The following is a 26,753-nucleotide window of genomic DNA, read 5'->3' as shown; positions in this document are numbered from 1 at the left end:
AAGGACTGTGTACATAGTGAAGTGTGTACTGTCTCAAAGGTGTATCTATAAAGGGTTCAAAGGAATCAAACAAGTGAAGATGTATTAGAAGTGGCCTGAAGCTGACATTTCCTGGTTGGCACACTAAGGCAGGCATTGATGAGCTGCATCCACTGACATAAAGGGTTTAAAGAGAACCTTAGAATAAGGGCTCAACATTTAAAAATTAAAATATTTTGCATTTACATAGTAGCTTGTATGGGCCTAGAAAGAAAAAATGAGGCAGAGAAAGATCAAGTGACACAGCTCACATCAGAATATTTCTAACCTCCTGTAAAAATTTGTCAACAGACAAAGCCTGAAAAGACTAAACTTTAAATTCAGACTGCCAACTAGGAATGCCTTGCCAAAATAAGAGTTTCAAGGAGTTTGAGAGTTTGGCAGATTCAACAGATCTGCTCTCTCTCTTATGTAGTCTAAAGTTTTAATTTTCACACCATGAAAAGATTTGCATAGCACCACAATATACTCTTATAAGAATTAACAGAATTCACTCAAAAGCATAATTCACTAATTTTTGTAAGTGAAAGAGTTGAATTTTATCAGTCCCCCCCCCCCCCGATATGCTAAAAACATTATTTTACCACAAAAAATGCATTCCCTTTTGCTCACTTACCTCAAACCCAAAATTGTAACTCTGAATCATGGCTTCTCGGTAGTATTGCTGCAAAGTGGCGGATTCAGACTCATCAACCTCAGCATCAAATTCAGAAGTGAACATGCGATCAACTCTATCAATGGCACAGCTTATCTTATTGCATAGCTGTAATGCATCGCTCTGAAGAACAAAAAAAGGCAGCTTCAGTTGAAGAGACACGCTGAATTAATATTATTTGTAGAACAGTAGTGCCAAAATCCCAAAGCATTGGGGTCCCGTTATGCTAAGCACTGTAAGGAGACACAGTCAAAGAGTGGATAAAACAAATGCCTGGGTGAAGATGAAGGCACAGTAATAAGAGGATGATTTTATAAGAGAGTACACCCATAGATGTTTTAAGACAACCATGAATTACGATTATGTGACTTAGCAGGTGATGCACTTTATTCATATCGTCAATAATTCCTAACTCATGCAGATCTATACAAACCAAACAGTTGCTTAAAATACTGTTTCTTGGCTACAGTGCTATTTTATCAAATTCTGACCAAAATCTATAGTTTTCTGGGAAATAAATAAATAAATGGCTAATTAATAAATGCCACATTCTCAGAAACTACATTTCACAGTAAGAGCTGGCTGAGTTAGAAAAAGAACACTACTGTTACTATCTATATAAAACATAACACAGAGTCAAATTCTATCCGTGGGTGTGTGGGCACGGGTGCCACAGACTTCAATGGGAAATCTGGGGACAGCCATGACACCTTTAATTAGTAAATCCTAGTTTCTGTTGGTTCTGTGGTTTTGTAGGCCTACCCACTTTCATGTCACATAAAAACATTTTAATGTTTGCTGTCCACAGTTTTGAAAATTCTCCTTATTTTTCATCATCTATAAAGTTATATTATATATAATAAATGAAGTTTGGTTTTTCTGACATTTTGAACACAGGAAGTTTGCAAGAACTAGAGAATCTACTTCATTTCAACTCTGTGACCCCTTTATATGAAACTTTTCGTTTTGCCTTGGTTCATGTGTCTACTGTAGTACAGACTGGCTTCCTATTTTTTGTGTGTAGATTCTATGACTTGTACATGCACATGATATTGCTCAAAAGTTGCATTCACAAGTGATTTGTGTGAGCGCAATGGAGACTGGACAGAAAACACGACCTACAACAACTTGTACAAAGTACAAATCCAGAGTACTGGTTTATCATCATCATCACTGGAGTCAAATCACGTCAACAGCTTTTGAGCCATTTGTGTTTTAATTTATACCAGTGAATGAGATTCAAATGTTAAAACAATAAACGACCCTCCTGGAAATAAATTAGAAGGCTGCTTACCTTTAGCTGCTGCAATGCTTTGGCAATGACTGGCTGGCTGGATGTCTGTTCATGATGTAAAGATACAAGCCCTTCAATAGACTGTTGGAAAGCTTTTCTCTGACTCACAAGATGGGCAGATTGCATGACTACAAAGAGGAGGTTGTCAACCTAGGAATACAAGATTAAACATACTGCCAAAGATGATACTGTCAAGTTCTTACAGCTACAATAGGCTCTGGTAGCCATTTTTATGAAAAGGCTGTCTCATAATGGCAATTTTACTATTCCCAAATGTTTTCTGGAACCCAAATTATTATAAATCTTATTCTTTGATACTATAAGGATACTACATTTACACAAAGAGTTCTTCTTTGGCAATTGTGCTTTGACTAGTAGTATGTTTCCTGAATCATTTTTATAAGCATAAAATACATAAATTAAGATGGGTAGGACTTTAACACCACATCACTGGGTTGCAAGGGAGACATAAAAGGTTTCATTTCCTGAAGGGGAGCTCAGATTTCAGAAGTTTGGGGAAAACTATGCCAGGGAATTCTCAAACCAACCAGTTACACTTGGAAAGTTAGCCTGTTAGCAAAATAACTACACTGTCACCCAAAATAGGTGATAAATGCCGGGAATAAGCAGATTTCATCCATGCTACAGTAGAGGCTTTAGCAACATGAACAAACATTTTCTAAGCAGGAAAAAAGACAGTTACCTTTTCGTAACTGTTGTTCTTCCAGATGTGTTGCTCATGTCCATTCCATTGTAGGTGTGTGCTCGCCACATGCACCAGTGCCGGAAGTTTTTCCCTCAGTGGTATCAGTAGGTGACTGGCTCTGGCGCCCTCTGGAGCGGCGCATGTATGCACTGATATATGGGGCGCCGCCAGTTCCCCCCACTCTCAGCTCCTTCTTGCTGGAAACTCCGACAGTGGGGAAGGAGGGCAGGTCATGGAATGGACATGAGCATCACATCTCGAAGAGCAACAGTTTAAAAAAAAAAAAAAAAAAAAGGTAATTGTCTTTTCTTCTTCAAGTGCTTGCTCATTTCCATTCCATTGTAGGTGACTCCCAAACAGTACCACCGAAGGTGGGTAGGAGTTCATGGATGTGTCGATTGCAACACAGCTCTGCCAAAGCCATCGTCATCTCTGGCCTGCTGAGTGGTGGCATAATGTGTCGTGAACGTGTGTACTGAAGACCACGTCGCGGCTCTGCAGATGTCCTGGATAGGGTCACACGCCAGGAAGGCAGACGAAGACACCTGAGCCCTAGTTGAGAGAGCCTTCACTATCGGTGGAGGCACAGCCTAAACCAAGTCACAACAAGTACGGATGCAGGCAGTGATCCAATTCGAAATCGTCTGAGAGAACACCGGAAGGCCCTTCATCCTGTCAGCTGCCGCGATAAAGAGCGGGGCGATACGCGGAAGGGATTGGTGCATTCCAGTTAGGACAGCCAGAGTGTGCAGCCGCCTCTCCCCATTGGTCGAGTGAGGCTTTGGACAGAACACCGGGAGGAAGATATCCTGGTCAACATGGAAATGAGACACCACTTAGGCAGGAAAGCCAGATGGAGCCGCAGCTGGACCCTGTCTTTGTAGAATACCGTGTACAGTGGCTCCGAAGTAAGGGCTTTGATCTCAGATACACGCCTCGCTGAGGTAATCGCTACAAGGAATGCAACCTTCCACAACAGATGGGAAAGGGAACAAGATGCCATGGGCTCAAAGGGGGAACCTCTGAGCCTGGAAAGGACTAGGTTGAGGTCCCATTCGGGGACCGGGTTCCGGATCGGCGGAAAGAGCCATTCAAGGCCCTTCAGGAACCTGATCGACATCTCATGCGAGAATACCGATTTACCCTGGACGCAAGGATGGAAGGCTGATATGGCTGCTAGGTGCACTTTGATCGACGAGAAGGCAAGGCCCTGGTGCTTTAAGTGAAGCAGGTAACCCAGGATGGATTGCAAAGACAATTGGGTTGGGGAGATGTTGTGCTCCGACGCCCAGCAGGAGAAACGCTTCCACTTTGCCAGGTAAGTCACTCTGGTGGAGGGCTTTCTGCTTTCCAGGAGAATCTGCTGTACCTGACTAGAGCAGGCCTGTTCCTCCGGACTCAGCATCCAAGCTGTGAGGTGGAGAGAGGTAAGATTCGGGTGCAGGAGCCGACCATGATCCTGCAAGAGTAGGTCATGGCGGCTGAGCAGTAGCCATGGAGCTACCCCAGCCAGTTCCATGAGCGTTCAGAACCAATGCTGGCAAGGCCACACTGGGGTGATCATAATGACTCACGCCTTGTCACTCTTGATTTTTGAGAGGACTTTGCTGATAAGCAGAATTGGCAGGAAGACATACATCAGGTCTCCCGACCATGACAGGAGAAAAGCATTGGAAAGGGAGCTTCTGCCGAGGTCTTGGAGAGAGCAGAACTGATAACACTTTCTGTTCTGTCTAGTGGCGAACAGGTCAACTCCGGACAGCCGTGGAAGGAAGACATCACAAGCTAGTCAGATGGCCATAAGCTTCCTGATATTTATATGTAATGTGAGCTCCTCTCAAGACCATGTCCCTTGAGTCCGCAGCATACCGAGATGCGCTCCCCAACCGAGGTCAGATGCATCCGATAACAGGGAGACCGTGGGTCATGGACTCTCGAACAGCACTCCTTCTAACACCAACTTCGGGTTGGTCCACCACTGCAGAGAGGTAATTACCCTCGGAGGGACCATGATGACCATGTCCAGGCGATGCCTGGCTGGGGAGCAGACTGCTGCTAGACACATTCAAAGGGGGTGCGGCCTGAGTCTCAAATGGCAGACAACATACGTGCATGCTGCCACGTGACCCAATAGTCTGAGAAAGACCTGGACTCTGGTGAGCGGATGTGTGCAGACGCTGGCAATTAGATGTGACGTTGCCCTGAATCTGGCCTCTGGTAGAAATGCTCTGGCTCAGGTAGAGTCAAGTACCGCCCCAATAAACTGTATCTGTTGGACTGGGATTAACGTTGATTTTTGTTCGTTTATCAGCAGGCCCAGAGTTCGACAAGTGGCTTGCAGCATATTGACGCTGTGCTGGACCTGGACCGGCCCTTGATGAGCCAGTCATCAAGGCACGGGTAAATCTGGATACCCTGATGCCTGAGGTAGGCCGCAACCAGCGACATGCATTTCGTAAACACTCTTGGTGCTGTTGCTAGGCCAAAAGGGAGCACTGCATATTGGTAGTGGACAGTCCCAACTATGAAGCATAGGAACTGTCTGTGACTATGGAATATTGATATGTAAAAGTAAGTGGCTTTCAAATCGAGGGCAGAGTACCAGTCTCCCAGATCCAGGGAAGGAATGATGGAGGCCAGGGAGACCATGCAAAACTTCAACTTCTTGAAATACTTGTTGAGATTCCACAGGTCGAGGATGGGTTGTAGATCCCCTTTGGCCTTTGGGATTAAAAAATAGAGAAAGTAAAACCCTTTGCCCCTTAAATGCAATAGGACTTCCTCCACAGCTCTCACCTGCAGAAAGCCTTGCACCTCCTGAGCGAGCAGATGCCTCTGAAAAGAGTCCCTGAAGAGGGACCGGGGGGGAGAGAAGGGGCTCGAGGAGGGGATAGAAATAAACTGGAGGGTATATCCCCCGCTACTGTGCTGAGGACCCACTGGTCTGATGTTATAGAGGCCCAGGCGGGGAGGAAGGGGGACAGGTAGTTGGAAAATAACAGGGGAGCAGGATCCAGGACACAAGCTGGAAGGTCATACTCGAGCGCACCCTCAAAATGCCTGCTTACCACCCAGTTGGTTACGGGTGGAGCTCTAGTGAGCAGAGAATGCTGGCTGGTAGCCTTGCTGGCACTTATAGCCCTTTCCCTTCTTGCAGAAGGGTTCTGACCAAGACTGGCTCCCAAACCTATGGATTTGTTGCAGCTTAAACTACTTCCTTGCCGGCCCCAGCGTGTACAGGCTCAGGGTTTGCAAGGTAGCCCTCGAGTCTTATAGGCCGTGCAATTTATTGTCTGTTTGCTCAGAGAACAGTGCCAGGCCATCGAATGGGAGGTCCTGGATGGACTGTTGAACCTCCATTGAAAGGCCCAACGACTGCAACCAGGATGCCTGCCTCCTCGAAATGGCCAAAGCCATAGTTTGGGCCACAGAGTCTGCCGCATCTGAGGCCACTTGGAGGGCTGCCCTGGCCACCAACCTGCCCTTATTGAGGATAGCCAGGAATTCCTTCCTAGGTTCCTCTGGCAGCTAATCAGAATTTGGCCATGGACTGCCAGATGTTAAAATCATAGTGGCCAAGCAAGGCCTGATGGTTAGCCACTCTCAGCTGGAGGCTGGATGTAGAATAAATTTTGCCTCCTGGTTCTTAGGCATCGATCCCGGTTGGCCCTGTCTATTGTGCTCATTGGCTGCCGACACAACCAGTGAGCTTGGGGCAGCGTGGGTATAAAGATACTCATACCCCTTAGCGGGGACGTAGTATTTTCGCTCTGCCCGCTTGGAGATGGGGGGCAGTGAGGAAGGTGTCTGCCACAGGTCCTTAGTGATTTTCACCACTCCCTCGTGCACTGGCAATGCCACCGTGGCAGGGGCTGCCACTCTCAGTACATCAAACAGGAAGTCCGAGGGGTCTGCCAGCTCCTTGGCTTCCAGCCCCAGGTTTGAGGCGACCCTCTTCAGGAGCTCCTGGTGAGCCTTGGAATCATCCTGGGGAACCGGGTGAGAGGGCCCCACTATCCCTCATCAGGCGAAGACGACGAGGAGGCAGATACAGGTGGGCCTGCCAACTGCACCATTTCTGCCATGGGAGCCTCAGTGGAGGCTGGCTGAAGCTGTGGAGCCTGCTCTGACTCCGCATCCAAATCAGGGGGCGTGCAGGAGACTGTTGCCGACCATTTGTTGGATGCCCCCAAGGCTGACCTATGCCCCCGCGATTGTTGGGGAAATTTCCAGGGGTTCCAAAATTGCCAGGGGGCAGGCCACTGGCCCTGGGGCCATGTTGCCACTGGTGGCCCAGCGGGGAATGCTAGTGCCCCCGATGGGTGGCCCTGGCCCATGGGCAGGATTTCCTCCTTGCTGTCAGAGCACAAGGAGGGGGATACATGCCTGAGGGACCAGGATGGTGCTGAGGCTGCCTGTCTACCCCGATCCCCTCAGCTCTAGCCCCAGACCTCCGCTGAGGTTCTGTATGAGGGCGATGGCTCTGGGTGCCGCAATCCCGGTGACCGGCAGTGGCATTCGGCAGATCGGCGACGGTACCCCGGTTATTGATGCCTTACACTTAGCGAGCAGTGCTGCTCCGTAGATCGGGAATGTGAGCGAGTAACTGATGTGTTGGAGACCATCAGCGTGCTCATAGTGAACCATACCGGTGGTACTCTGATCGGGCTCTGGCGTCTTGACCCTCCGCAGCGGTGCAGTGAGCTGGGAGAGTGGCTTGGTTGCTCCCAGCACTGGGGTTCTGGGGACTGGTGCCGCACCTCTGCGCCAGCCCCCTCGCGATCGCCGCCTCGAGCCCGGGGGCCGACGCCGGGAACTCTGGCAGGCAAACCAACCAATGTCTGTGGGCTGATGGCTCTGCTCAGGCAAGTTCTGGCGGGGCACCCCCAGCGGCAAGGATCAGTGCTACACTGATGGGGACCATTGGAAGGGTCCCAAGGGAGGTTTACCCCTAGAGCAGGGCACCTCCATGATCGGCATGGGCTGCCCCAGCAGGGACAGAATGTCCTTCGCAGCTTGAAAGGCCTCTGGTGTGGACGGCACCGCCAAGTGCCAAGTGCCACTGCTGCTCCCTGGGGTAGTGAGAGGGTCTTGGAGTGGGCTCAACCGCTCAGCAGGAGACGGAGCCCAACCTCCGTCTGGAGGGGAAGAGCAGCCCCTCACAGGTCTTTGCTCTCCTCCGGCCCTCTCCTTCCCTTTACGGGATACAAGAGAACATCCCCTCCTAACCTTTCTTTGCTTTTTAGCCGGTACTGGGGATGGGGATCAGCGCCGGTCTGAGGCCGGTGCCAGCAGCGCACTCCGCACTGAGGCTGCAGTGCTAGGAGCAAAGTCTGATTTGGTTGACTCTGAGGCAGGTGTAAGGGCCAACTCCACAAGAAGCGCTTAGAGACTAATGTCCCACTGCTTTTTGGTCCACGCTCTGAAGCTCGTGTCACTAATGTGGGTTTCCCCTAAGCACTTCAAACAGCTTCGATGAGGATCACTGACTGCCATGGGTTTCTTGCAACAGTCACAAGGTTTGAAGCCCGGGGACCGGGGCATGCCCCGTCCCTAGGCTAAGTCCTGTTCGGGACTAACAACCTAATACTAAGTGTACGCTAAGGGAACTATAAAACTAACAAATTTCTAACAAGTATATACAGAAACTTCACAACTAGGCACAGCTGAGAGGAATAAGCTTGCCGAGGCAAGAAGACATTCCAGCACCGTCACTGGCGGTCAGAAAGAACTGAGGTTGGGGGGAGTCAGCGGTGCCCCTTATACCAGTGCATACGCGCGTCGCTCCAGAGCCGGTCCCCTACGGATACCATTGAGGGAAAAACTTCCAGCACCGGTGCATGTGGTGAGCCCACACACCTACAACGGAATGGACATGAGCAAGCACTCAAAGAAGAACTATGTTATACTTGTGAATTCCTAAAATATGCATATATCCTTTAGGAGCTAACATTCAGTGTTTCAGCAAAACCTGCAAAGATATATAAGATAACAGATGGTCCCAGAGCAAAGACAAGGTCACAATTCACACTCTGAGCTGTTAATGACAAACTTCAAGAACCCAGTTGTAATAATGTATTAATTACAGCAGACCAAGTCCAAATTCATCTACATAGTTACTACTCCAGAATCATGACTCTCATTCATAATGTACTTCAGTATAAAACAAAAACAATGTTCGATTCTAATTGAAGGGACATTGTCAATTATTTTTAGGATTAAACTTTTTATATTAAAAAGAATTTTTACAAAGCTTAAGATTTAAACAGAAATGTTTTCAGAAATATTGCTTTTAATTTTCAATGAAAATACATAATTTTTAAACATTTCCCTGCAGTTTAGAATATAGAAAGTGTGGAAGATTTAGTAGGTCTTCATATATTACTTTAAATTTTTTACTTCCTTACTTTTTAAACATAGCCTTTCAAAAAAAAAATCAATGCTTTTTACATATATATTAGATGGTGGATATAATTTCCAAACCAAATTCTGTGTCTTGTGATTTTCTTGAAGAAATAAATAATAACTTTAAAAAAGCCTGATGTTTTAGAATATCTGTAAAAAAAAATATTAACAAGGACGTTATCGGAGACTAGATCAGCTATCATTAGTGTATACTTATCACTGAGCAGTCTGTAGTATTGACAAACAAGAAGCAATGTCTGTACATGACAAACAGCCATATACATGGAAGAGGAATTCTAACACTTAACTAGTGGGTCAGCCCAGGAAGTCTGAAGGCAAGCCAAAGCCGGTTTAGGAGGTAAAAGAGCCAGGGCATAAGGGAGCTGAATCAGGGTAGGGATGTGAGGAAGTGTAGAGAACATCGGGAGGAAAAATCTTATTTGGCTCTGGTGGTAGGGGTTGTGGGCAGCAGGGGAGGCGAGTCCTGGCTGCATATAGTGGAGCAGAGGGAATGGTGGAAGGGACCCCCGGCTGGCTCAGAGTACGAATGGGAAGATTTCTTCCCGCAGAGCTTAGGAATTCCTATATTTAGCTACTCACAAGTTTCCTATCACTTTAGTATCTGTGCACCTCACAAACATGAATGAATTCCATTTCACATCAATCCAGTGGGATAGTGAACTATTCGTTCAGTTTCTACACATGGGGAACTGAGACACAGAGATTAAAGTCAAGATTTTCAAAAACGGTGCCTAAAGTTACAACCTAAATAAGTGGCCTGAATTTCAAAAATGTTGAGCATCCAATAACACCAACTGAAGTCTAATTTGAGGCACCCATTTTTTAATTAATATTTTGGAGTAAGTGATTTGCCCAGCATCCGAAGCAATTGGCCTCATGACTTAATGCACCCAAAGCAAACAACAATGGCCTATCAGTTCACAAGATATGATGGCTTTTTGCTAAAACAAAACACTATCACTCTAACTATACATCTGATACTGAGCAGCTCTATTGTGAATAATTTATTAATTCTTTTGATTTAATAGGGAAGGAATTTTTTTTTGGAAATAAAAATGTTGCTTTCGAAAATAGTCTCATGTTCACTTCCTGCAATAACATATATTTAGAGATAAAATATCAAAACAAGAACATTTTTAATTTATTGTCCTTGGTTACTATTATACACCTCTACCCAGATATAATACGACCCGATATAACACGAATTCAGATATAATGCGGTAAAGCAGCGCTCGGGGGGAGGGGAGGGCTGCGCACTCCAGTGGATCAAAGCAAGTTCGATATAACACGGTTTCACCTATAACGCGGTAAGATTTTTTTGGCTCCCGAGGACAGCGTTATATTGGGGTAGAGGTGTATTTCCAATACATCTTAGTCACAGAAGGCAGAATGTCTCATTTAACATCTATGGTTATTATTCTGGAAGCACTTCACCTCCAAGTAAAAGTAGACATAACATGGAAAACACGTACCTGCATGCTACTTAAGGTATCAACAGTTTCCACCTGAGGCACTATTTTGACTGGCTGTCCTTCCCATGTGCTCCAGCTGTCATCTAATTCATGGTCTTTATCACTGTGCTTGGTCATCAGTAAGTAGGCCTCATATGCAACCTCCTCTGAATCTTTAGAACAATCCTTTCCTGCAGCTGCATTTAGCAGCTGTAAAATCACAGATTTCTCCCCTGCAAGATTATCTGGGACAAACACATGCAAGTTTTCAAGTCCAGGGATTTGCACCTGCAGAAAGAATAAAATGGCATTCAGTGAGCAAAACTGCACACCACCACTCAGCTTCTCAGTATGTTGCACACACAGCAGAGTCCGCTTAAAATGGTCATTTCAGCTCTAGACATAGTCCCCATTTTAAGTATAGAAAATATCGCTAAACTGGTAATATCTCTAGGCGTGCAGCCACTCTAGCAATATACCCACTTTTAATCACATCACACCACCTGTGCTGATGACTTGTATGCTAAAAATCAAAGTAACACACTGTAAGTATGGTGATGCCATAGCAACTTAGAATACAGAGCTGCTCCCACACACATCTTCAAATGATTATTTTAGATGTATCGTTTAAAAAGATGTCCCTTCCCAATGTTAAAATCATTATAAGGAACAAAGAAACAAGTCACGGCTGGCATGACATTAAAAATTAATTCCCTTCTGCTTAAACAATGGAACATTTAAAAAAAATTCGGGGGAGAAGTTCACTCAAATTCTGGAACTATTCATATAACTTTCCTTGACAGCCCATGACAGAAACACATACTGTCTCAGCATAAAAGGACTGATCAAAACAATGGCTTGTCTTTTTAGTTATTGCTGACACTCAAATTTACAGAGGTTAATTTGTTTTGTATTATTGTGATAGAGTCCCAGGACAGATTTCCATTTTAAGTAAAGTATTATTTAAGAAATATTACATATGGTAAATACATTTCTTATTCAAAAAAACAGTGCCACAACTCTTTTTACTAAGTTAGGAATTAGCATGGTCAGAAGTTATATATAATGGATCTCACACATTAAGGCAATTTGTAGAGAGGAAAGAGCAAAAACTCCAAGGATGATGCTATTCAAGTGCCCAATGAAACTGAATTCTTTCTCCTCTTGTTCATTGTAAAACGGATCTTCACAGATCACTACATTTCTGACTACACTATTCAAAAAATAAGACTGCTGCCTCCCTTCCTGGGCACATCCTAATAACTGCTTAATGGCAGAAACAATAAAAACTAGCTATCGTGCATAACCCATTTTTAAAATTACATCACTCAGCCATTTACACATTTTTTTTCTTCACAAACACCAGAATTTGTCAGTTTTCTTTTCCCTCTCTTTATCATGATCCCTTCAGTAGTTTTGGGACCTCATAAATGAGGTCTGAAAATCCTTCCTTTAATTTTGCCTGTTTAATGCCTTCTCCTACCCCCTAGGCCTAACATGTCAGTCAGCATTTTTCTAGCTGCAGAAAAGACAAAACTCTATTCAGAGTCTGTCAGGACCCATCTACACTAGTTTCCCTGTGCAAGGAAACAGTTTCTATAAACAGCTTTTACAAACACAGCTGCACTGGCTGGAATGTAACAAAACATTTAACAACATTCAAGATGACTAAGGTTAGATAACTACTAGTTTTTCAGTTTTCAAAGCTAAGCCCACACCCTCCACCACATCTGCATTCACACAAATCATTTTAAACAACTATGTTTATACCAGTTTCCTGGCACAGAGGAAAACAGTGCAGTAGGGACCCTCAATATGTCACTGCCTCTCCGTTGGGAGGAGGGGACACTGCAAAGGTGATTTAAGGAACTTTTAATCCCCTAAACCCAACTCCTTAGGCTAAATGTGACCTCTGCAACAAGGCTAAATTCAAATACTGCACTCAACATTTTTAAAATTACGTTTCTTAATTTTACAATTTAAACGAGTTTGATTAGAGGCTGGAAAAAAACTTTAAACTACAAGGTTGTTATTGATACTTTTTTATTTCTAAAGAAACATTTTGTGAAACTAATTAGCATCTGATCTGACTAGACTGTCAACATTAAAAGTCAAATGCATTTTTAGAAAGCCAAGATGATAAATCCTAAAATTCATTTTGGAAAAGAGAAGGTTAAAAGATCTCATTACAGAATAGATGCAATAAAAAACCATTTCAAACTAACGATTTTATTCTCCCCTCAAAATGTATGTACAACTCTGATTAACACTAACTAGACTTATGTTCACACATAGGTTAACAGACTACTGTCAAGGAAGAAATTGTACATTATAAGTTTTACACACCAAAGACAAAAGGACACAGTAGGAAACTCTATTACCATAGTATCTGAGTACCTCACATGCTTTAGCATATTTATCCTCACAACCTTTGTGAGGTAGGGAAGTGCTATTAATCACATTTTACAGGTGGGAAACTGAGACACAGAGAGACTACGTAATTTGCCCAATGTCACACAGGAAATCTGTGTCGGAGCAGCCAAGTGAACCCAGGTCTCCCGAGACCTAGGCTAGCACCCTTGCCACTGTAGGATTCCTCCTCCAAGTACAAGATATACCAGGAATACAGACTGGAGATTTGGCCCAATCTTGTAGATTATTTGAAAGTTGTTGCAGCTAACACAAATGCTGGTGGTTTTAGAAAAGCTGCACTTTCAAAATAGAAGAAATTAACTCGATTGCCACAGCTCAATTCTAAGAAGTTGATACTACAAATTCAGCAAGAAATAGATGCACTTAAGTCACATACAGCTTTGTTTTGGATACCTTGTTTAGCATTAACCATATAAGTGTCATTTCTTTAAATGGATTTTACCTTCACATACTGTTTTGTTTTCAGGACATTCAGGAACTCTCGCACGGGGGCCGACAATGTGAATTCTGCTGCTATTTCAAGGTCCTAATGACAGTTATAAAAAGAAACTCTTTACTGAATTGAAGTTTTTTAAGCAGAGAAATAAAAAGGAGCATTAGTAAGTTAGATCAAACACCACTGTTACTTTACCTTCCTCAGCATCTTAGCAAAGCCAAGAGCTTTGGAGGCCCTCTCTCTAGCTTCATGAAAGAGCTCTTTCAGTGCCCGACTGGTCTCTATAACAGACCTCCTGTAATGTTGATTAGAATGAAGTTACTACATTTTAAATACACAATAGTAAGAAGAGACTGAAAAAATACAAAATAAATGTGCACAAGCAGCAAACTGAAATGAACTTACATCGCTCAGACACATACGTCACAGGAATATAAAAATAACACTGAGAGAACATTATATAAAATGCTTCTCATGCCCTTAGCTATAACCAAAGCTATTAGCTTTCACATACACAAAACAAAGATGAATTACTAACTACAGACTGAAAATCCCTGAGATGATTTGGGCAGATTTTTTTCATGTGCTTCAAAAAGTTTAAAATACTGCAGCTTGTCCTTGACAGGACTAAAGGAGCATCAGAATAAGAGAGACCAGATATTGAAGGCTGGAATACCTGATTTCATCTGATGCAGTACTGTCATCAGCACTAGCCCAAAATTCATCACAGCTGTCTTGCAGACCAGAGTCTAGAAATTTTCCTGTAGATTTCAGCAGCATTCCTGCAATATCACTGAAACAAAAAGAAAATGGGGAGCAACGTCACTTTCATTCATGCACTAAACACTCCTTTTATTTCCTCCGTATTGTATCCCACATAAGAGAGCCATGCTGCCCCGTCTCAGCAACTTGTGGGGTATCCCCTTCCTCTCAAGGAAGGGTGAAATCCCGGTAAGGCAAGCAAGGTCAAATAGGCTTGCCACAAAAGGGGCCACCCCTGGTTCAGTTATTGCAGCAGCATGCGTACCTGTTGTGTCCTGCCACCAGAACCACTACAAAGTTTTCAGCATGAGTTTCTGTCTCTCTTTGACATAGCAGAAGAATAGAGCTGAACAATGATTGCTTGAAGGAGAGGTTATACTAGGCATCTTATAGTAGTAATAAGAGAACTGGAAAATTTGTAAATATGGCAACAGTCAAACCCTGAAAGAATGAGTTTGCTCTGACTCATTCACTGAAGTTGAATGGAAGCTACATAACGGTGGTACTTTTCTGGAATTTTAGCAGGTCTGAAACCTTCCCCAGTAACCGCTTACATGGGATGTGGACAATCAGAACAGCTACTTTAATTGGAGAAAACTTAGGAAACAGATATTTTCTATTAAACTGAGCAAATATTCTGCAGTTTTAATTGTAGCTGCTGAAATTTGTTGTTTGTTGAGCTGGAGGGAGGGATAGCTCAGTGGTTCGAGCATTGGCCTGCTAAACCCAGGGTTGTGAGTTCAATCCTTGAGGGGGCCATTTAGGGATCTGGGGCAAAAATCTGTCTGGGGATTGGTCCTGCTTTGAGCAGGGGGTTGGACTAGATGACATCCTGAGGTCCCTTCCAACCCTGATATTCTATGATTTCTGCCCTACTTGTCCTGTACCCTTAGAGGTGTTAACATGTCCACTGAACGTCATATAGGTTATTAACATTTGCTCTCTGTGAAGGGTGCACATCATTTAAAACTATTGTAAGGGATGGTTAAGGAACCACATCTAAAAGAAGGCATAATGGACTCTACCCAGAAACTGGCATCTTGTGTACAGAGGGTTCTACTGGGTAATGTTCTGACCATGTGGGTGGGTGTCTTTAGGTTGGAAAAAAGTCTACCGGAGGGGGGAGAGAGGCAGACAAGAAACAGAGACTCAGGGTATGTCTACACTATAAGTGCTACAGTGTAGACACTTACTACAGCAATGGAGGGTTTTTTCTGTCAGTGCAGTAAATCCACTCTCTTGAGAGGCAGTAGCTAGGTAGATGGAAGAATTCTTCTCTCAACCTAGTTGGGTCTACGCCTAACTATATCGGCCAGGGTGTCACATTTTTCACAGCCTGGACAATACAGCTAAGTTTTAGATGTAGACGAGATCTCAGAGGCAGCAAAAAAGCCAAGCAACTGTCTGTAAGCACAGTGTAACCCTGGGAGAAGCCTAAAGGAAGATTCAGGATCAGGGGTACGAGTTGAAAGATGCTACAGCTGTAAGCAAAGCAGCTGTCCCCTGGTTTTCATTCCTTCTGCCTTCAGAAAAACAGGTCTTTGTACATTCCTTGTACATAAACAAGACTGAATAAAAAAATACCCAACTACATCATAAATTTTTGCTCCTAACTGGAATATCCCCAGGGCACTGACCTTTGACTGCCCACTCAGGTCAAAAAGGGGCAGCAGTACTGCTTGGCATTTTGATATTTTAAAAATGGTCAGAAATTGAAACTTAATTTTGTATAACAATAAAAAGGTATATAAAATGTAACCATGTTTCTTTTATAGTGAGTTCAACTGACGCAAGTTTGAAATTTGAAAGTCCTCTATAGGAGGTCAATTTCAAGGGTCATATAAGTTCCATGTCTTATCTATCTAACTTCCAGGATCCTAGAATATATTAGCCAATGCTAACACTACCTGGACAAATTTAGTTAAAAATAAGATGGCCACTTAAAAACTGCATGAACTGGAATCCACTGAGACATTCAATTAAGTAGCTTCTAAAGTCCTATTTATAGAATTTATGTATTCTTTTATTTTTAGATCCTGATTCTGCAATTAAAATAAATCTTAGAACTGATAACACAGAGAAAATTGTGTGTGTGACATTATTCTGGAGCATAATAGAAATTACTTTGAGAGATCAGGACATTAGAATTATACAGTGTGACTCTAACTGGTCTAAATGTCTGGAATAAATTGACAGGACAAGAAGAGTGATTTAAGAAGTCCTACCAGAACAGTTTTCCAGATTGAGCTTCACCTCCTCGTATATAAGGAGTTATTTCTTTGGTGAAATTCCATTCTTCCTCTAACAGATTTTTTAAACTATGAGATGCTTGAGGTAACTGCTGTAGCATTTGGATCCAGCTTCGCATATAATCAAAATAAACCTGCAAATGGAAAAAAAGTCATTTAGATTGTACTTGTTATAAAACCCGTAATTAAGGGGCCTAATTTTCACACCCACAAAAGATTCCACATAATACCACGCAGATGGAGGGAACTATCCGTAATATTCTGTTTGCTGCAGCAGAAAATATGCTGCAAGCTTCTCTGCAATTTTTGGCACTGGAAGATGAACGAGACACCAAATTATTATTCTGAGAAACATGCAAAGACAATGGAGACTGCAGATATTTGCACAAACATGAGGAGCTCCACTATATATGCACTCCTTCCCAATCCCTCTCCCATATGCGAACAAGTACAGTCAGCTCAGCTGTCATTCACTACTGACAACAGTGTCATTTTCACTACAAGTTGTCATCCACTACTGACAACAGTGAATTCCATGGCATGTCAATGTTGGGCTTACTGAGTGGAGGGAAGAATTAGTGCCAATTTAAAGGTATCTTAATAATAGCGGTGTTCTCAGAGATTCTTTCTTCTACATGCATCCCACTGTCGGTATGCACAGCCTACCCACATAAGTCAAGAATCTTTTAGCAAGGAATATCCACTCAGATTGCGCATGCATTGTGCGTATTCTCATGCTCCCTCCAGTGAGGGTATAAAGGGCAGAACAGCCACAACTACTACTCAGTTCCTTTACTAATACAGAAATCCAGAAACTCCATAACGTGGGTTTTGGGATCTATGTGGACAAAAGCATCTTGAAGAATTTCAGTTACTTAAGGTAAGTGTCTGCACTTTGTTCACAAATCCCTTTGCAGGCGAGTGACTAGAAGTCCATTCCAAGGAGATAGATGATAGGATTCCCATCTAAATTATGGCTAAGGATATGATTTTGTCACTGAGGTCACGGATTCCATGACTTTAACAGACCTCCGTGACTTCTGCCCACTGCAGCGGCCGGGCTGGAGAAGCTGTCAGCCCCTGGCAGCAGGGCTCGGACTGTTAGTCCACTTCCCTCCCCACTCCCCAGGTATTTTTAGTAAAAGTCACAGACAGGTTACAAAAAGAACTGGAGTACTTGTGGCACCTTAGAGACTAAGAAATTTATTTCAGCATAAGCTTTCGTGGGCTACAGCTCACTTCTTCAGATGCATAGAGTGGAACACACAGACAGAAGATATTTATACATACATATACATACATATTCAGCTTACGCTGAAATAAATTTGTTAGTCTCTAAGGTGCTACAAGTACTCCTGTTCTTTTTGCGGATACAGACTAACATGGCTGCTACTTTGAGACAGGTTACAGGCTTCCGTGAATTTTTGTTTATTGGCCGCTACCTGTCCATGGCTTTTACTAAAAATACCCGTGACAATATCTAACCTTAATTATGACTGTAGGACAGCTCTTCCAAACTGGGCATCTATTCTAGAAGTTGCCACAATGGAGTAGTGACTGGTAAACATATGAACTGAACTCCAAGTAGCCGCACTACAAATCTCAGAAACAGGGACTCTCCTTAAGCAAGCTACAAATGTTGACTGAGCCCTAGTAGAGACTGTGCCCTAACTTGAGAGGGAAGAAGTAGTTTAATGAGCAGGAAATCTTAACGCAGTCTGTAACCCATTTAGAGAGTCTCTGAAAGGAAACAGCTTGTCCTTTGATTTATTAGCAAAAGCCAAAGAGTCTGGATGATCTTTGAAAGGATACAGCCCTAAGAAGATCTAGTGTGTGGAGTTCAGAGTCTGAAGGTGAGCCATGAGACTTAGAAAAAAATACCATTTAGTGTGTACTTTGATTCATATGAACATCTGAAACCACTTCTGGTTAAAAAAAAAAAAAATATGCAGCCTGAAAGTAAACATGTCTTTCTGGAAAATTGTGTATGGAAGGCTTATTATCAAAGCTTGAATTTTACTCACCCAGCAAGCCAAGGTGATAACTACCAAAAAAGTGAACATAATGACAGATTCATAGGGACAATTCATTAGAAACAGGAGCACAACATTCAAATCTCAGGTAGGCAATGTAATGGCTCTTTAATCAGTGGAAATACATGACTCGCGCTTTTTAAAAATGCAAAAGGACTAAAGCTAATACATCTAGAAATTGGGTGAGGTCAGAGAGAAACAACTGATATGCTGGAACACTAATGTGACAAGCTTGGGCAACAAAATGGAGGAACTAGAGCTACCGGTTCAGTATAGGAAACCGGATATTATAGAAGTTACAAAAATAGGGTCGAACAGTTAGCAGGACTAGAACCAACAAGAGGTGATATTTTACATTGGTTTTGGTAAGCAGCGAGGACATTACAGACAAGCTAGTCATAGAAAATAACACTGGATAGAGCAATCAAAAGTTGACTTAGTTAAAATTAAAAATGGAAGGAGAATCAAAAACATTTTCAATTTCAAAAAGGCAAACTTTTGGAAATTAAGAGAACTAGTAAGTGAACCCTCAGGATAATTTATTAGCTAGTAATCTTTCTAGATAATTTCTTAGCCCTCTGATCAGCAGTAATTACAGCCTATGCATCCACAAAAGGGAAAGGTGATTGCCAACGGGAGAAAAAATAAAGATTCTCTACACCTGGTCCAGGAATCTTGACTGCAGCCTCAAATCTGAAACCGCTAGCCAGATGAAGAGTGCATTGTCACAAAAGTTTAAAAGAGAGGCCTTTTTCTAGAAGAGTCAGGAACCTTTTGGAGTACAGATATGAAGAAGATGGAGGAGAAGGATTAGGAATAGTAATTTACTATTACTTCTGCAATGGAGCATGAACACCTACAGAAGTCCTGGGGGTCCTTCAGAGAGTGAAGTGCTTTGTCAGTTCCCCAATTAAAGGGGCGAGGACCCTTCAAAAGGAAGGTCTGGATTGTGGCCTGAACCTCTTTTGGAATGGCTGACAGATGCAACCATAATGTTCTTTGTATAATGACCTTGCCACAGTGTCAGAGACATCTAATGAAGTCTGCAAAGCTGTCTTCATCACCAACTAGCCTTCGGTAGCTAACACCTTTAATTAGTCTCTGGTCTCCTGAGAAAGTTTTTCAGTTACCTCTAAAACCTTGTCCCATTGCAGAAAAAACATACTGAACTAACATGGCTAGATAGTTGGTTATATAAATCAGCAAGCTAGCAGAGAAGTCAGCTTTTCTCCCTAGAAGATTCATTTTCTTGGGCTTAGCCTTGTTGTCAAAACTAAATACTCAGGGACCAGGTGGGTAAAAAAAAAATACTTAAACTCCTTCAGGGGAACTTGATACCTGTAATCTGCCTTTTTTGGCATAGCTGAGATAGATACTGTTATTTGCCTCTGGTCTTTGGCAGGCTCAAGAATGCCCTCATTTATAGGCTAGACTAAATGACCTTGGGATAAGGGGGCAACATGTCAAATAATTTATGAGATCCCTTCTAGATGACTACTAGAGTAATTTCTAAGTTGTCCACCATTCTTTTAAGAAAATCCTGAAATTCTCTATTGTGGATGTATTAGATGGAGTCACAGCTTCACCAAGTGATAAAGATGATATAGCCAGTGGAATAAACTGGTCCTCATATTCCTCCACAAGATCTTCCTCCTCACTATGAGCTTCTTCCTAATCACTCTGAAGGCACTCCTGAGGAGATGAGCAAGCATTCCTAGAAGATTCTTTAAGAGGAGATGACCACACTTACCGTATATACTCGATCATAAGCCGGTTCGTTTATAAGCCAACCCCCTGCCCCCCAAGATGGATAAGTAAAAACGGAAAATTTTTATGACCCGTTCATAAGCCGACCCTATAATTCAGGGGTCAGCAAACTTTGGCTCCCGGGCCATCAGGATAAGCTGCTGGCGGGCCGAGATAGTTTGTTTACCTCGCGTCCGCAGGCACGGAGGTAAACCTAAGTAAACAAAGTGTCCTGGCGCGCCAGCTGCTTACCCTGACAGGCCGGGACAGCAACTGGTGGGGAAATTTTTTTGGGGGGGAGAAGCTGGAGGTCAGGGGAGTAACCCCTGTGACCACCCCCACATGACCCCAACCTTAGCCGGGACCCCCACACTCTCCTCATCCCATCCCTTCCCACCTTATCTGGGGAGGGCCAGGGGAGGATCTGTCTGGCCTGGCTGGAGCTGCTCTGGCAGGCTGGGCAGCGTGGCTGTAGCCTGCTCCGGCGGGCCAGACCGGGCGGCGGGGCCACAGCATGTTCCAGCAGGCTGGGCCGGGCAGCATGGCTGCAGCGTGCACCAGCGGGCCGGGCGGCGCGGCCAGCCGGGCGGCATGGCTGCAGCGTGCTCCGGCGGGCTGGGCGGCACGGCCACAGCCTGCTCTGGGGGGCGGGGCCGAGCGGCACGGCTGCATCCTGCCAGCCCCGGGGCTGCAGCTGCTTCAGAGGCTGAGGGGAGAGCAGCATGGCCAGAAGCGGAGAGACTCTGGCCCCGCCTCTTCCCTTCTGGCTCTGCTGGCTGTGCTGCCTCTCCTTGCTCCCTCTGCTGGGGGGAGGAGCTGTGTCCCACCTCTCCCTCTCTATACCCGTTCATAAGCCGACCCCCGTCTCTGGTACTTCCCTTTTTTACTAAAAAAAAATTCAGCTTATGAAAGAGTATATACGGTACTTACCTCATATGGAAAGGGCATATTGTATCAGAAGTGGAACCAAGGAACATAAGTAGAGCCCTGCAAATCGCAGGTGGATACAGATCCAAATTTTATATCTAGAGTCCTGTAAATCAGCAGATATCCATCTTATATCCACAGATCTCCGCATCCTGCACGCTGGCTCCTTGTCCAATCTCAGTCTCCCCACTTCCCTGCCACTGGCTCCCAGTTCCAGTCTCCTTGATTAGCCAGTCTCAATCTCCCTTTCTGCTCCCCCCAAATTCAACTAATCTTGGTCTACCTCCTCCCAATTCTCTCATCTTCCCTACCCCCATTTCCCTCCACCAGCTCCCAATCCCAATCACCTTGCCCAGATGCTCCCAACTCGAAATCCCAACCTAATCCCTTCACTGCCCTTCTCCAGGTCTGACTCTCATCCTCTCTCCTCCACTCTACCCAAGAACCAGTAAGGGGAGCACTGAGAACATATGTGAGAGTCTCAGCTCTAGTGCCCAGCACCACAGCAGCCAGGAGCAGCATATTCAACAAAACCCCTGCTCATGTCCTGTGGAGCCTGGGGCATGTCCAGTACACACAGAATCTTTGAAGAATTTAGCTGCCAGACTAACAATTCTCTGGTGAACTGTGATTTTTTTCAAAGGCTTATTAGTTGGCCCAACTGGGGAGGTTTTTCACAAGAACAGCAGAAGGCCCATTCCTGACACAAAGGCAAGCCTGGTGCTAAATTTCAAGCCCTTGCTTCAAAGAACTTCTAAATGAAATGGTTAAAAGCTGCTTTTTTTTTTTTTTTTTTTTTTTTTTTTTTTTTTAAAACATGGGCAAAAAAAAAATTTTTTTCTCTAATTTAGTTCTCAGAAACGGCTGAACCACTTTTGCTGAAAGTTTCCAAAAAATTCTGCCTAAGGCAGATGGGAAATTTCAGCTCCATTGGCTGAAGTTTGGCAAAGTTATAAGACTGAAAACAGGGTCTAATAATGGGAAGTGTCAGCTAACCTTAACTATTGTTTGGGGATTGGTCCTGCTTTGAGCAGGGGGTTGGACTGGATGACCTCCTGAGGTCCCTTCCAACCCTAATCTTCTATGATTCTATATGCAGTGCTGTCAGCTCTCCTTATAATGAGACACCAAAATCAGAGTCTTCCTGAACCTCCCTTATTCTTTAAGCTACTTTAAAAAAAAAAAAAAAAAAAAAAAAGCCACACACAATGAAAAGATATCAAGCCACATTAAAGAAATGAGGTTTTAATTTAAACCCACAAAAACAAAGCAACTTCAGTTACACTCACTGGAGACCAGCAGTATATCCTTAAATCAGCCTTCTGTGTTTAATTATTGCAGTAATAAATATACTAAAAATAAGACATGCTTCTAGGCTGGCTACAATATCAAGGTGAAAATTAAAGCAAAAAGATGTTAGCCAGACAACTGTTTTCCTTGGTTTAATTTAAATCTTAATATTACTTACATTTAATTTAATTTTATTTATTATCACATTTCTGATTCTATGATGAGCTATTTTATAAACAGAGGCAATTTGCCAAAAAAGTATATTATTGACTCTCTTAGCAGCTAAGATAATAGCAATTCCCACAGTCCAGTCATCAAAAATATCAACATTGTCTCTAACATACTTTATTTACATCCTTTGATAACATTTATTAGAACAATGACCATTATTGCCATTTTTAAAAAAGGTAATATAAGCAGGCTAGACAGTTACTAGCCAAGGAAGGACAATCCGAAATGATCCCAAGACCTAGAATCAGGCAAATGTATAACAGATTTATATAACCAAAAATATTCCCCCTTTTGCTACTCACCATTAACATTTTATGCAAGTCCTCTTCAAAAGAATCTATGTTGTAGTCAATCTTCTGTAAGTCATCTAACACCTCACGTAACATAAACTGATAATATTGCTTCATTAGCAGGCCACCCTTCAGGACCTCTTTACACTCTCTTGCTAGCTGCAATAGAAGAGACCACAAACTGTAATCAATCTGCTATTCTCAAATTTCCTCTGAGATTTGAGAATTAAAGTTTAGCTTGTTTAAATAATACATTTGTGTCACTATTGTGTTTCTCTGGCTTTCACAGACTAGTTGGATTGTTCCTATATCTCCTGGGAAGTTTTGCATAAGTTCTCCTGAGACTGTAATGCCACTCAGCAAGTTACTGCAAGTAGGGATGGCAGCAAATGCTTCAAATTTTATTTTTGCTATTTGGAAAACCATTGTATGCAACTGACTGGATAGTTTAAAATTTTATAATTGGACAAGGAGCTTCACACCTTTAGAGCAATGGTTTAAATCCATAGGAAGTCAGTAATAATAGGTCATTTGACAGTTGTCAACTGTTTGGAAGCCTATGTGAAATAATTTACTATACTGGTCTTGATCCTGTTCCTACTGGGCAGATATCCACAACGCGAAACACATCACTACAACTGACAATGACTGGCACCCTCCCTTGTTGACAATTTGGGCAAAAGAAGCCAAGGACTGAATGAATAATCTACTTATTCACAGAAGTGATCACTTCAGGTCAAGACATGGGCACATCAATGAGGCTGGCCATTCCATACCTGCTCTAGGAAGCATAGGTTTTTAAAACAACAAGACACTAGAAGCACACTGTAGGAATCAACCATGCACTGGTAACGAGACAGTCTGGATGAAATAAAAGGAATTTTCCATTCCCAAATCTGTATTATTCCAAACCTAACGTCCATCCATAGGTCTGACTATGCATCACTTTCCTTGAGCACCAATTTCATTAGATTTAGGTATGGGAGTGGGATTTTTTTCTTTTTTAAACTCTATGGAAAATGTTACGACTAATTTTTTCTGGGGAAAAAAAAATCACTACACTGAACCCAGTGTATGAGAAGGCTTAACAGAAAGAGGTCAAGAAATACAAAAAGTAGCACCCTGTATTATTATTATTAAGGTGCAGTGGCTATGCAGTCCAGCCATGGACCACAACCCCATTCTGCTAGGTGCTGAACAAACAGAACAAAAAGACAGTCACTGTCTCAAAGAACTGAAACAAATAATCACTTATTCTTAGGCCTTGTCTACACCTTTAAAAATTAGATCAACCTAACTACATCACTCAGGACTCTGAAAAATGTTGTGCCCTGAGTGCCATGTACTGCCTACCTCGAGAGTAGACGCAGCTAGGTCAAAGGAAGAATTCTTCCATCAACCTAGCAACCGCCTCTTGAAGAGATGGATTAACTGCATTGATGGAAAAACTCCTTCCATAGACATAGGAAGTGTTTACACTATAGTGCTACAGCTGCAGCGTCGTAGCTGTGCCGTTGTAGCTTAGACATGTCCCTGTGTGAACTACAACAGTCATGTATTACAGACTTGGTATATTAAAAAAATATATACATATACACACACACACACACATATACACACACTGTTGTGGATAAAGGAAGAAAGGTTGCTCTGATTCTACAGGTGCACCAAATGCAGCTCATTTTATTTTGCACAACTAAGATTATTGAAGCAAATTTGGAAATCAGGCAAAAAGAATAGCTAAACCCCTAGCATGTCACATATTTTAAAGAACAAACCCATTTTCTTTACTCTCCATTCACTCATACAATATGCACCCTGCCAATCTATTGACTTGTTATGTCCAAGGAGAAGTAGATCAGCCCTCCCTTACAAGACATATAACACATTATTCAGCTCTTAAATGTAGTGGTGGCAGTGGATGCTCAGTGACCAGCTGAAAGCCTTTTATTTGCAAATTGGTTAACATTCACCATTGCTGCTGACCCATTTACACAGATTTAAGGGGTTATTACAGAAGTTCTCAGCTGATTTATGCTCTTGAAGAAAACTAAGGACTGCCTTAAAATTGCTAATATTAGTGCAAAATTTGTGACTGTACCTAAATATTGAGGTAAAAGAAAACTAACTGCATAGTTTACTACAGGGCCTATGGGTCATTTGTTAAAATTACGACCCTAACAGTAGGGTTCACAATTAGAAATATCTCAGTTACCGAAGTTACCACTTTATAATGGCCTTTCTAAAAATTGTTAATAGCTGTTCCCATAGTGGCACATACAATATTTTATGTGTTTAACATTTAATTCCTTTTTAAAAAATAGATTTTTAAAGAATTATATCAAAAATAAGTAGTGAATTGAAATGTTTATAAACTTTATCCAAGATTTTTGTGTGACAGTCCTAGAACAAACTAATACTTCCATTTGGTGGAGTTTTGCAATAATGCAGCTTTTATACATAAATCCAATGAAGTATCCATATTATAGCTGCCTCAAAGAAGTTAACTACATAGCAACTGTATGCATTGTTCACTGAAACACTGTACCTATTCCATAATGTGCATCAAATAGTTAGGAAGAGAGAGATTGCTCATACATGCAAGAGTCACTTTTTGAATACAGGTAAACTAAAAATCAAAATTCCTATTCTGTATTACAGACCAATATGCCAACAACATTTCATTAAAAAAATAAAGCAGATTATTAATTCCAAAACCTTAACCAGGCATCTAATATTACCCAATGCAAAAATAACTATTTGTACTCCATAACAGAACAATGAAATACACGTATAAGTTTTATAGAAAAAACTGTAACTGGGCTAAAAAAGTTGTAAGTGGCAGTTTGATAGGAATTTAAAACAAGCAATGAGCACCTCCAAAAACATGACCTAAGCTGTACATACTAAGGGGTATCCACTATGGTCCAATCTACACTGACCAAAAGTGCAGCTGCCAATGCTGTTGCTCTGAGGAATAAGTACAGCAATTCAAGGATTCTTTTCTGAAAACCATGCTGGACATAGAATATAATCTCCAAATTACTATAGTCTATAGCAGTTTTATAATATGGTTATTTGTCAGAGATTTTTCTTCACCTGTAAATTAGGCTTCTGCAACCAAGCTTTTGACAAACTGGACCAACCAATTTCCTTATGCTGTTCAGACTCGCTAGGCAAAGTGACTAATCGCCAGCTTCCAAGGTTCATCTCACCACCCAGCTAGACTTTCTTTAATTAGATTTTTCCTTAGTCTTTAAACACACTTGTGAAAAATACTAACTGGAGAATAGACAATTTTTTTAATTAAGTGTCTAACTACTAGTTAATCATAAGGATCAATTTAAAACAACCTGGGATGGCTCCAGATTGTAAAATGTTTCATCCTAGAAACCCAGTTTACAGGTTTACCCTCTCTCTCTCTGCTCCTAATCAGTCTATAATCTGAAACAAAAAACTATAAATTGCAGTGTCTCCTGGCTCCCCAGTGAAGGAGGGGAAAAGCTCTTACAAAATGACAGAACTCAGCACTCAACTAATAAGGGTGCAGAGTTTGATTGTCCAACCTGTAGTGCCTGAAAAGGTATGTAGGACCAACAGGTGGCAACCTTACACAAATCTTCCTTTGAAGACCTTTCCTTTTCAGCCAGAGAAGTAAACATTAGAGTTGTGCAAATAGCTGATTTTCTGGTTCAGTGGCCAACCCCCCCCCCCCCCCCCAAAAAAACTGAGAAAAAATTGGTTTGGGTCAACCCAAAACAATTAAAAAAAATGTATTAATATTA

General features: G+C 42.6%; 1 protein-coding gene across 1 annotated transcript in view; it reads right to left on the bottom strand.

Annotated features, from left to right (window-relative positions):
• MAP3K4 (mitogen-activated protein kinase kinase kinase 4) overlaps nucleotides 1-26,753 on the bottom strand; it is a 207,067-nt gene that overhangs the window by 51,817 nt on the left and 128,497 nt on the right. Inside the window, exons 8-15 of the mRNA XM_065401448.1 lie at nucleotides 22,981-23,127; nucleotides 16,428-16,585; nucleotides 14,117-14,233; nucleotides 13,636-13,735; nucleotides 13,447-13,530; nucleotides 10,593-10,859; nucleotides 1,989-2,138; nucleotides 656-817 (exon numbers count right to left, since the gene is read on the bottom strand). Coding sequence (XP_065257520.1) covers nucleotides 656-817; nucleotides 1,989-2,138; nucleotides 10,593-10,859; nucleotides 13,447-13,530; nucleotides 13,636-13,735; nucleotides 14,117-14,233; nucleotides 16,428-16,585; nucleotides 22,981-23,127 — 1,185 coding nt within the window. The remainder of the gene's footprint in view (nucleotides 1-655; nucleotides 818-1,988; nucleotides 2,139-10,592; nucleotides 10,860-13,446; nucleotides 13,531-13,635; nucleotides 13,736-14,116; nucleotides 14,234-16,427; nucleotides 16,586-22,980; nucleotides 23,128-26,753) is intronic.

This window comes from Emys orbicularis, chromosome 3 (assembly GCF_028017835.1).
Source record: "Emys orbicularis isolate rEmyOrb1 chromosome 3, rEmyOrb1.hap1, whole genome shotgun sequence".
NCBI lineage: Eukaryota > Metazoa > Chordata > Testudines > Emydidae > Emys > Emys orbicularis.
Note: the sequence above shows the minus strand (reverse complement) of the source record. Positions and strands in the feature narration are given on the sequence as shown.